Source organism: Papilio machaon, chromosome 9 (genome assembly GCF_912999745.1).
Source record: "Papilio machaon chromosome 9, ilPapMach1.1, whole genome shotgun sequence".
NCBI lineage: Eukaryota > Metazoa > Arthropoda > Insecta > Lepidoptera > Papilionidae > Papilio > Papilio machaon.
Window position 1 is genome coordinate 8,499,131 of NC_059994.1, and position 12,135 is coordinate 8,511,265.

General features: G+C 36.1%; 1 protein-coding gene across 1 annotated transcript; it reads left to right on the forward strand.

Moving 5' to 3' along the window:
- The first annotated feature begins 14 nt into the window (after window positions 1-14).
- LOC106720354 (heterogeneous nuclear ribonucleoprotein H) lies at window positions 15-5,135 on the forward strand. The gene is made up of 8 exons (XM_045679400.1): window positions 15-334; window positions 500-628; window positions 780-944; window positions 1,283-1,421; window positions 2,938-3,089; window positions 3,566-3,684; window positions 4,163-4,270; window positions 4,804-5,135. The coding sequence occupies exons 1-8, from the start codon at window positions 214-216 to the stop codon at window positions 4,948-4,950; spliced, it is 1,080 nt and encodes a 359-aa protein (XP_045535356.1). The 5' UTR covers window positions 15-213; the 3' UTR covers window positions 4,951-5,135.
- Window positions 5,136-12,135: the final 7,000 nt, after the last annotated feature.

The window sequence follows — 12,135 nt, forward strand, 5'->3', positions numbered from 1 at the left end:
TTTTTTTTCTTTATTAATCTGTTCCAGGGGCCAGTTGTCTATGGTGATTGGGAGAAAGAATTTCGATTTCGATTGTTTGTGACGCTTTTAAAGATTTTAATTATTCAAGTGCTTAGTTGCGTTGTAAAATAACTTTTAATATTAATAACACCAATTCCTCTTTTCTTTGAAAGACTATAACCGTATATCATTGTAAATATTTAAAAAGTGAAAATGTTGGGATCGGGCGACGGCGGTAGTTACATTATTAGGTTACGCGGTTTGCCTTTCTCTACAACAGTAGAAGATGTATTAGATTTCCTAAGCGGGATCAACGTGTTAAATGAGAAAGAAGGTGAGAACAAATATTAAACGCTTTATTTCTTGTTACCACTTGTTAGTGTGTTGTCGGCATTATGGCGGCATCCTATTCCCGGTTTTTATTTACGTCTGGGAACTACTGTTTGTTGTATAAGTTGGCGTAAGTACATGATGAATTTAATTGTGCAGTGTATTTCAGGAGTGCATTTGACAGAAGTGAGGCCGGGCAGACCGTCTGGTGAATGTTTTGTAGAGTTGGTAAGCCAGGCGGATGTAGACGAAGCTCTCAAGAAGGACAAGGAGAACATGGGGAAACGATATATTGAAGGTAACACTCAAACTAAGTTAATTTGTTTTTGAGGTCTTCATAAAATTTCTCTAGGTTTATCTTTGTTTAATAGAGATAAAATTTATCCCTGCTATAAATTCTGCAAGGTTCTGTATGGTACATCCATAATGTAACTTCATCTTTTTTTCAGTATTTTCCACGGATCGTCAAGACATGGAGTGGGCACTGAATGCCATGAACCATTCTGAGAATGGCTTTGGTGGTATTCCCAACTTGAATGATGATATGGGCATTGTTAAACTTCGTGGTTTGCCTTTTGGTTGCTCTAAAGAAGAAATAATCCAGTTCTTTGACGGTAAGGCATAGAACCAATTAATTATATTATCTGTCTGTCTGTATTTGATATCAACACTGAATCGGGGATTATTAGGTTCTGTAGACCCTGTGGTGGGAAAGATTTTTTGCATTAACTCCTTTTATTTAAGGATACGGAAACATTTTTATTTCATTTGTTAATGAATTGTCATTTAGTCTTTTTTTATTTGATTTTTATTTAAAGTTAATTTAATTATTTGCATACATTATTACAATCAAGTATAATTTGCGTTTTTAATATTATAAGTCCAGTATCCCACCACAGTTGGTGTTGATCTATCTGTGTAACTGATCTTTATTTCAATGTGGGTGGGGCAGGGCTGATGGTGGCCCCTGATGGGGTGCACTTGCTCTACGACTACACGGGCAGGGCCTCGGGCGAGGCGTTTGTACACTTCGTTGACAAGGGGAACGCTCAGGAGGCACTCAACAGGGACAGGGAGAAAATAGGACACAGGTGGGGGGCAAGTTATTTCACATTGCCAATTTTGAGTCTGCTGTGCGGATATTAGGCAATGTTGGATTATTTTAAAATAAAATTAAACACTTTCCATTTAAGATTTTAATGACGTATCAATTACTTACCCCTTATATCAATTTACTTTTTACTTAATTATAAATTTATTCATGGGGAAAAAAAAATTACGTTAAAACTTTTTACTCTATATTTAATGTACTAAAATGTCTAATAAAATGTTATTGAAAGTAAATGGGAACAGCTTACTTTTTGGGACATTCAACCATTGATTTGACTTGTTACTTAATTAAAAGATAAATTTGTAACAATCATTCTAAGATAAGTGTAATTATTGAAATTAAAAAAAAAATTGCCATTAGACAATGTTATACAAGTCAGTAATAAGTTGGGGAATACTTCATTGCTTAATATCCATTACGCAGTTGTACCTAACTTTGGCAAAAGTAAAACTAATTTGGTGTAGAGGGTTAAGTTTGGGACATCCATAGTGGCACTTTATGGCTTATAGCAAAACATTTTTGCTAATAAGTGTACTGCGAAATGGGAATATTTGGCATATGTTTATTGTTATATCGCTAAAAAAAAATGGGAGAATAAAGTCTACTGTAATCCATAATGTCCACTGACCCGGCCCAGATATATAGTTTTTCTTTTTTTTTTGGGTAAATACTTCTCAAGTTTTTTTTAATCTTAGGGAGTTTAGTTATATTATATTTGAATGCTGCCAGATTTTGTTGAATTAATTTTCAACTGTTCTAATTTCTTTTTTTCTTTTACATAAACATGCTATGTAATGAATTTTTAATCTACATTTAATATTGATTTATATAATCATTAAATAGTGTCTTAAATTTAGCTTTGAAGTGTAATTTATATATATAATACAATAAAAGTTGTATTTGTGATTTAAAAGTGATAATATTGAAGCTGGCAGCATTTATAAGAATATTTGTGATTGGATATTGAGTTATAAAGGTGTGGGCGAGCGAGGGGAGAGAGCGGGGCTGGGCGGGGGCGGGGCGGACGGAGAGCGACCAACAGGGAAGAGGACAAACAGAAAATTAATTGTGTTGTCTTTGGTACTTTTTTGGTTTTAGGTTTTGTTCTATTTCAATTTTTAGTATTTATGAAATATAAAGTGTACCGGATGGTTGTGTAACTACGAGTATATTGTTTTTCAATCGACAAAAATTATAGTAAGTTCCGGTATATATTGTGAATGAAAACCCCTAATAAAAGTGATGGTAGATTACCCAGTTAAAAATATTGTGTCAACATAATTAAAGGATTGTTATACATCAAAGGCTAATTTAAAGCTTTAATCTTCAACATTTCAAATCCTTATAGCATATACATAGGTGGTAATCTTTAAAAGAGTTTATAAACAAAATATAGTTGGAAGATATATGGTTCTTCAAATAGTGTGCCCATCTTGGTGAAGGTGGTACATAAGTATCACAATAATGTAGTAAGTAAGAGGTACATTGTGTTGCAGATACATCGAGGTATTCCCGAGCAGTGCGGACGAGGTGAGGGCGTACGGGGCGCGCGAGGCGGGGCGGGGCTCCGGCAGGCCACGCCCCACGCCCTACGACCGCGGTGACCGCTACGGACAGAGGTTCACGCGCGGCAGAGGATTTGCTAGAGGTATTTAACTGTTTCCATGTAGTTATGTACCTAAGGTTAAAGCTAAGTCACCTTGCCATGGTTGACACTGATGACGAACCAATTTTGTTTAATTACAGTTTTACAGTATCTATCAGAGCGTCGGTGGCTCAGGGGGTTAAGCATTTGACTTGCTATCCTGCAGGTCCTGGGTTTGAATCCCGCCATTTACCAATGTGTTTTTCGATTTTCTATTTAATTATGTACATTTATCCGTCGTTCTTATGGTGAAGGAAAACATCGTGATGTAACCTGCACATATCTAAGAAGAAATTCAATGATATGTGTGAAGTCAACCTGCACTTGACCAGCGAGGTTGACTATGGCCTAATCATCTCTAACCTGGGGTTGGTCCCGAGCCCTTCATTGAGCTGATGATATTGAACTTTATTTAGGAATGATTTGATGAATCGGAAATTGATTGCATTTGTATGAATGTGTATGACGTTGTGTGTCAGGCGGCGGGGGTGGGGGTGGCGCGGGCGGGTACGGGGGTCGCGGGGGGTTCCGACGCGGCGGGTACTGCGTGCACATGCGCGGTCTGCCCTTCAAAGCCACGCCGCAGGACATTGCATATGTAACTACTGCTCACGTTTAACTCTCACCATACATTATCTTGTATTTAGTAATGACTTCGTAGTCAATGCTCGTTTTTTTATTTAGTAGCTGTCGCACGCGACTGTGCCCGCGCGGAATTTATAAAAAACTTAATAAGTAGCCTATGTCTTCTTCCATACTATGTTCTACATCTGTGCCAAATTTCATCAAGATCTGTTGATCTGTTCCAGAGATACCTTCTAACAAATATCCATTCAAACATTAGCATAGTAAGATGAGTAAGATTAGTTGACCTTAACAAAGAAAGTTCTAACAGTCTATATGTTAAATTTTATGCATGACACAAAATAGCGATTTTTACAGTAAATTCTATTATTTGATTTAATTTAGTTCTTGTATTAGTGTATTACAGTGTTGCCAATACAGAAACATTGACAATGACAAGAATATGTTTTGTCAGTGTAAACTGTAATGTAACATTAGCACTTGTGTGACAGTTCTTCAAGCCGGTGCGTCCTGTGAGCATCAACATCTTGTATGACAACAGCGGTCGGCCTTCAGGCGAAGCTGATGTTGACTTCGAGTGTCATGATGATGCCATGCGGGTACATACATACACTTTTATATATGTAAAACTATGGTAACGACTTATCACCTTTGGGTTATGAAGTTTGTTACCAATTTTTCAATAGGAATCTCATATTTTTATTTATATATTCTAGTAATTGTTGAATACTTTTTTTATATATTACAATGTGGCAAATGAGCAAGCGGCCACATGAATTCGCTTAAATGACGAAGCGACCGCTGCCCATAGACATTTGCAATTACAGATGCGTTGCCTACCTTCAATCGACGAAGGAGGAGACGCACAAAAAGAGAATATTTAACCTTCCTAGGTATCTCCTCTTCCATTAAATCTACCTCCCAGGAAAATAAGACTAAATTTAGTCCTCAGTGAGCACACTCATCAGACTGTAGTTGGAATTACTTCCACTTGACGCCTGTCTTCTGTAAGGTCGTGGTATTTCACTGAGTGAGGACAATTCTTGCAACTGATGTTGTTGCTGACGTCTCTTTAAATAACAATTTAACATTTTAAATACTATTTTGTATCAAAATATAAACTTATTTCCAGGCGATGAGACGTGACAAGCATAACATGGACCATCGCTACATCGAGTTGTTCTTAAACTCACCTGTGGGCGGGGCCGGCGGTGGTGTGGGCGGGGCGGGGGGCGGGGCCAGCTTCAAGCCCGCCCGCACATACAGGAACCTGTACTGATACACGCCTCGTCACAAACGTACACACCATTCTTAATATAATGGAAGTAAGTGCTGCTGTATTAAGTTTATTAAGTTATTAATCTATTTTTTGGAACAGTTTATTAAAATGGATGAAAACTGAACTGTATTATGATATTAGTTATATTTTATGTATAGTTCATTTCAATAGCATCATTGTTTGTACTTACAGCTTGTTGATTTAGTTAATTATTTTTAATTAACTATAATTAACTTACATATTTTAAATTATACATTTTTTTTCCTTAAATCGTAATATTTATGTTTTATATCGTCATAAAAGTATCTAAAATTATAATAAAATTCAGATTTTAATGATTCATATCGCATTAAATGTAAATAGAGTTTGTATTATATACAAATTGGCTGCTTCCCGCCATTTTGTACACGTCGGCCATCTTTGAAATTCAAGACCTGTCAAAGATTGATAATAAAAGAGTTCCCATTGCTGTAATGTTATCTCTACACTTTTCAATGATAAAAAAGGGATGCCAATATGTCTATAGGGAAAAAAATATGTAAAAATTACATAACCATAGAAAATGTCCATACGACAAGGATCTTGTGACATTTGACATTGAGGTGCATTAGTGAGCTGACATAATTTACTTTGACAACTTTGTCAGTACAGATATTTCTGCAGCAGTTAAGATTACGTTTATTCTTTAGCACTGACTTATCTTAGGTTTCTGAGACCGAATTATATAATCTGTCTTTTTTTTTAAAGGAGATTTTGGTCTTAGAAACCTTGTTAGTAGGATATTGTTGATAAACTTTTGAGTAATTAATTGTTATATATTTCTAATAATATAATCGAACCTGGATAAGCGAGAATTTAAAAGATTGCATTATTTTTCTCTCTTGTAGTGGTATCTCTAAATCAAATTTCTCGCTTAATGAGGTCAGCACCGGATGGTGACTCTCGCTTATAGATGTTTTTCTATTATCCTGGTTTAACTGTAAATATAAAATAGTACAAGTTGATTCAATTATTTGTAATAACTTCCTAAACACTTATTAAAATATATTGTATGTCTCTGTTCTTTTTGAAGATTACAAAAAGGATTACAATGTTTTTTTTTTCAATGTGTTTTGGAAGTAAATATGTGAAAATGTGTTGTGAATAAAGGAGCGGGGTCCAAAATAAATGCTTTTTCTTTTTGAATTTGTATTTTTTTACAAGCTTGATAAAAAATAAGTTTTTATTTCAGTGTTTTTTAAACTATTTTTTTGTACTTTTCGTGTACAATTTTTTATTAAATACCAAAAACAGACAATAACTTGGATAGTTTCTATTTTTTTCATAGTTCCAATGTAAATAATCGAAACTATTTAAAAAAATACTTGTTAAAAACAAAACTTAATTAAAAATGCATTATTTTTTTAAATTGTGAGTTACGGCATTTTACGTAGGAGTCATAGTATTAATGATTAATAGATATATTGTGAACTTTTCGTGTCAATTAGACTCAAAAAACATTTGAAATTCGTTTATAACATTTTTAATCTGACTAGACATATTATAAATGTCTAGTACGATTACAAATTTGCATAGTTCACAATTTTTCGGTGACAAAACATGAAATTCATATGTTTTTGTAATATATAAATGAATAAATATTCCTTTATGTTTTGTCAATGTACAGTTTCTGTTGCGAGAAGATGGCGGAGTTTATTTATATATTTTAGTATTAACTATGTTTTATTTTGTATGGAAATAGAGGTGTTTGTATGGACGTGGAGATAAAACATTATTATAGTTATAAGGAATTTATACTTTAATTAATAAATTATAGAAAATTTAAATTTGTTTTATTTCGTACGACATTATTTAAGTAATTGCTGCTTTAACCCTTGTTCCTAATCGCACCCCAAAGTTAAATTTATGATACTACGAGTTTTCACTGACGAGACATTTGTATCAAAACATGTTTAGTTTTCAAAATTATTAAAAGGGAGTGATAGTTTGGGTTTATGTAAAGTTAAGGCCTAATTTTTTCCTTATAAGGAAAGGATGGAAAGGGGAGGTGAATTTGATGGAGGAGATGCATAGGAAGGTTAAATATTCTCTTTTTGTGCGTCTCCTTCGTCGATTGAGGGTATGCATCTGCAATTGTGAATGTCTATGGGCAGCGGTCGCTTCACCATTTCGGCGAATTCATGTGGCCGCTTGCTCGTTTGCTACCTTTTAATATAAAAAAAAGTCTGTAAACAGTTGATACTGAGTTATGTATTATATTATATAAAGTAAGAACTATATCTGTCATTATTTAAACTTTATACTGATTAATAACTATTTTCTCTTTTTGAAAGTAAAGAAAAAATACCAAACATAAAACACATACGTATTAGTTTTGATGTACGGTAGTTGAGACAAAACAAAACATCTCAAAGTGAATTAAAAGGGCTTCACGTGTTTATGTCACAATAACGCTCTTTGTCTATACATATATGAGTCGCAAAACAAAAATTACACCTTTCCTATTATTTGGGACCCAAAATCAGGCGGCAATAAAAATGTTCTGCTCAAATAAATCATGTGCAATCATTAGTGAAGCTCGGATAGCGTGGCCCGAGGCACAGGAGATTGGCGTTTTAATCATTTCATGATTCACTAGCTGTCGAACGCAACTCCGTCAGCAAAAAGTAAAAAAAAAAAACTTAATAGGTAGCCTATATGTGCCAAATTTCATCAAGATCCACTGAGCAGTTCTGGAGATACTTTCTAGCAAACATCCATCCATCCGTCTAAACTTTCGAATTTATAATATTAGTAAGATTTCATTTGCCGTAACTTAATCTTTTTTGCTGTTCAGATTATACTATTGGATAGTAACTCTCACCGATTTAGCTGGACGTTTCTCTCGTGTTAAAAAATATTAGAACGTAAAACTTAATCACATCATTTCTTTACGCCTGAACTTCCAAAAGCTCTACCATTTTAAGAAAATTCGTCGATAAAAAGGTCAAAAGAAATCGCCAAAAGTGACAGAAATTTAATCCTTGACGCTTTTGGCTTGTGCCGCGGTCGGTGTCGAGGCGGCGGAGCGGCTGGCGCCCGAGCCGGCGGCGCCCGCGAGCCCGCCCGGAGCCGGCTCCGCTCCGCCGCCATTATGTCATATCTCGTCTGCCCGCTGCCCGCCTGATGCCCGTCACCCGCCTGACGCCCGTCGCCCGTCACCCATGGTCCGGCGCCTCGTGTCTCATACTGCATCTCTCAATACAATTTCATTTCATAATTTTTAATTCTCTAATAAAAATGATAATCGTGCTTTGTTCCGGTCAACAAGTACAAAATAAATCCTTATGCCAAATAATTAATTTAAATGATCAAGAATAGGGTTGCCGGGTCGCCAAACCTAATAGTCGAACAGACCAGCCAGTTTGGCCGAACATTTGGGTAGAAAGGCCGTCAGTCGATTCTCGTCGCCGGCGCTCGGCCACTCTCATTTGGGAAATGTAAAAAGCCAGACAACCCGGACACCGTTTATTTTGGCCGGACACGCAATCAAAAAGCCTACCTATGGCTTTCTTTATCCGGACGCCTGGCAACGCTAATCAAGAACCATCCATCTCGATAATTATGAAAATTTAAAAACAATTACAATCCTACTGATATTATAAATGCGAAAGTCTATATGGATGGATGGATGTTTGTTTGAAGGTATCCTCAGAACAATTCAACGGATTTCTATGAAATTTGGCACAGATGTAGAATAGTCTGGAAAAACACATAGACTTGACTTAATGTCCTATGTCCCCGTAGTGGGGCAGAGGGCGTCCACAGTGCACCGACAGCTCGCTCTATCTTGGGCTCTGCAAACACATAGGCTACTTACTATTTTTAATACCACGCGGACGAAGTCGCGGTCGAAAGCTAGTTTAGAAATAAACCAGAACTCTTTTGGCTTAACGAATTAACTAAATTTTGGGTACACGGGTGGAAATTTCAGAAGCGACAAAACCATAGCTTTGAAGTCCGATGTCCAGCATTGAACTATATACGCAACGTCTAATGTTCTAAAATTTAAAGAATTAATTGAAACAATTATTTGGAATTCTAATGCTCAAACGTAATTTTAGTGGATCATAATGTATTAACTCACAATAGTACAAAAACAATTGTGAAAAATGTTCATTCACTCTTAAGTAGAAAAGAGTTCCGAATATCGGCAATAGCCATTATAGGAGAAGGTATTTCTTGCAATAATCATGCATAGTTTTTGCTTGTACAATGTAAGAACTGTCGTAACATTGTACATATTTACCCTCAGTACATCATTGTACATCTTTATACTCAGGTGTCCGTGGTTCGTAGCTGTAACAACCATGACGCGTGTTTGTTTACGTCTCGGACACAGCAACAGTAGGGTCACCAGCTCTGTCAAGTTACAAGCAGGACAGCTTGCTCGACATTCACTAACGATCAATTTGAATATCACGAAAACATAACTAACTTTTAGTTTAGATCCAACAGTATACTGTTAAGAACAAAGTAATCATTTTAAAAGGATTTCAAATGCATTTTATTAAAAATCAAACCGTACAATCAGCAATGATTTGCAAGTGGTTTCTTAGTTTTGTGACAAATAGCCAACCTGTTATCGATGTCCTGGATTTTTGTTATGTTTTTGGCAACCCAGCGCGGCCGCCAGGCGTCACTCGGGGCGCCGCCCGCCGGCGTCACGCTGCACCGAGGGGGGGTCGCCAGAGATAATAAACAAATAAAGGCGCCCCACTTGTATACCCACTGGCGTTGCCTCAGCCGCAGGAACTTGTCTATAAATTATCGTAAACAAGTTGTGACCCCGATGTTATATTTATAGCTAAGAAGGCGTCAAAACCGATCCATGTTTAAACATCTGGTTAAAATTTATATTACTGAATATCACAAAGTACTTAATAGTACAAAAAATAACTAACTCGGTCGCAATAATTCAAAACTAAGATCGGTATGTGCAAGCTTTGGCATGCGGACAGAAATAAACGCAAACACAAATTAATCAGACAGTAGTAATCTCGCAATCCATGTATATCAGGAGCGGCAAGTATTAACGACTCAAATTATTTTATTGTCTGTGGCGCGCTGGCGCCGCCGGCGAGACCTAAACACAGTTCCTTTGTGTCAAACGCATCATTGACAATGAAAAAATATACGTTGTATTAACTTACTCCTCCATTATATTAATTAAACATTTTTGCTTGTATATGCTACATTTGTCAGCATTGGCTTAAGTTTTAAAATATGGCGTTAAGAATATGGTGCTGATAGATGCGATGGTGATCATTAAAGCTGCTTGATGGACCGTCAGATGGCGTGATGTGACTGTCAATGTCGCAACGCCTAATTATAACTTGGCTGTTGAAAGTTATGTACGCGTTCCCGATGCTGTATAAAAAGGTTTAATTAATAATCCTTAATGATCTTAAAACAAGCAAGGTAGATACATTTACAACAAAAGTAAGATGACAAAGCTTAAAGCAAAGATTAAAATATTATAAGAAACTGGAGCACATCATTTGTGTATTTGTGAATCGGTAAGTCGGGCGATTGATTGCGGGTTCCGGAGTAGGGCTACCAACATTCAATAAGCGTAGATCCAACTGGCTGAAAATACAAATATCGGCATAGAATATTAGACGATAAAAAAAACATTCAGTTGTTGACATCCCTATAAAATTTACACGATGTTAAACCTGTACCCGTATATCTACGATAAAATCTTAAACAAGTTACAGCCCTAATGCGAACTTGATACTCGTCAATCATCGCTTAAAATAAGGTTCAATCCATCAACATGGACTATCATATCGCAATTTTATTCCTTATTTCGTAATATTTTATGTAAAGTATCTTAGCACGGAGATATTCCAAAACAACACAACTTACGATCATAACGTGAGTTTTCTCTGCCGAAACGCTTCTACATAACGTAACTAATCTTTGTCATTCAAAGAGAGGTAAGTAGGGCCGAAAGGTGTACCTAGGAAGTGATGGATGGGTCGCATGAAAGATTACATGATTAAGAAGGGAGTGACGACTGTGATGACGGAATAAATATCGATGTGGGAGATAGAAACCTGGTGCTCCCACCTCACATAAAGTGGTAAGTTGAAAGAAAAAGAGATGATAAACTGAAGAAGAGGATAATTTTAACAGTGGTAGAAGTCAGCAACAACAACATCTGTAGCACGAATGGGCCGACTCGCCCGGAGCAACACACACAGAAAACAGACGTGTAGTGTTATTCTGCGTTTGGTCTGATGTCTAATTAGTCTAGTGAGACTGTGAGTGAGAGAGTGAAAGTGTTCCAATCCCACCCTTTTTTAAATGTGAATGGAACATGGATTTGATGAACGGAGAGACGCATAGGAAGAAGAAACATCCTTTTTCTATGCGTCCTATCTTCCCTCGATTCAAGGTAGGCAACGCATCTGCAATTACGTTTGTCTATTAGCAGCGGTAGCTACGCTATTTCGACGAATTCAAGTGGCTGCTTGCTTATTGTCACCTTATAATATAAAAAAGGAAAAATATTTTTACATGTGATTCGGCAGTGTAAACTGACGGTAACTTGGATGTGTGTAATCTTGTCAGACAGCATAACACTAAGCGTGTTTACTTGCCCCATTTTATTCATTTTACAGTAAACAACATTACATTGTAACAACAAGCAAAATGTGGTATAAAAATTTCTGTAAGCATTGTTTTATTTTTTCAGTAATTTTGAAGTTGCAAATTACTTAGGTACCTACGCACTTACTACCGTACAATTTAAAAATTAATAAAGTAATTTTATTGCTCGATTTGGTCAGTTATAAAAATCAGATTTAGAATCATACTAGCTATCGCCCGCGACTCCGTCCGCGCGGAATTTAAAAAACTTGATAATTAGCCGATGTATTCTTCCAGATTATGTTCTAAATCTATGCTAAATTTCATCAAGATTCGTCGAGTCGTTTCGAAGTTAATAATAAAATAAGCCTTTATTCAGACAATAAACAAAGAAACATAATTTAACGTTGTAATAAATAAAAAAAAATCATTGTCCGTGTGTCAATTTGACAAAGGCCTCCTCCATTTTGGACCTTTGGTTTCGAAGATACATCGTAACAAACATCCATCCATCCAAACATTCGCATTTGCAATATTAATAAGATTTAT

Excerpts from the sequence above, each read along its gene's own strand:
- LOC106720354 (XM_045679400.1), top strand. The coding sequence starts at position 214 with ATGTTGGGATCGGGCGACGGCGGTAGTTACATTATTAGGTTACGCGGT. Across the intron at positions 629-779 it reads GGGGAAACGATATATTGAAG|TATTTTCCACGGATCGTCAA; the intron begins GTAACACTCAAA and ends TCTTTTTTTCAG. Across the intron at positions 1,422-2,937 it reads AGGGAGAAAATAGGACACAG|ATACATCGAGGTATTCCCGA; the intron begins GTGGGGGGCAAG and ends ATTGTGTTGCAG.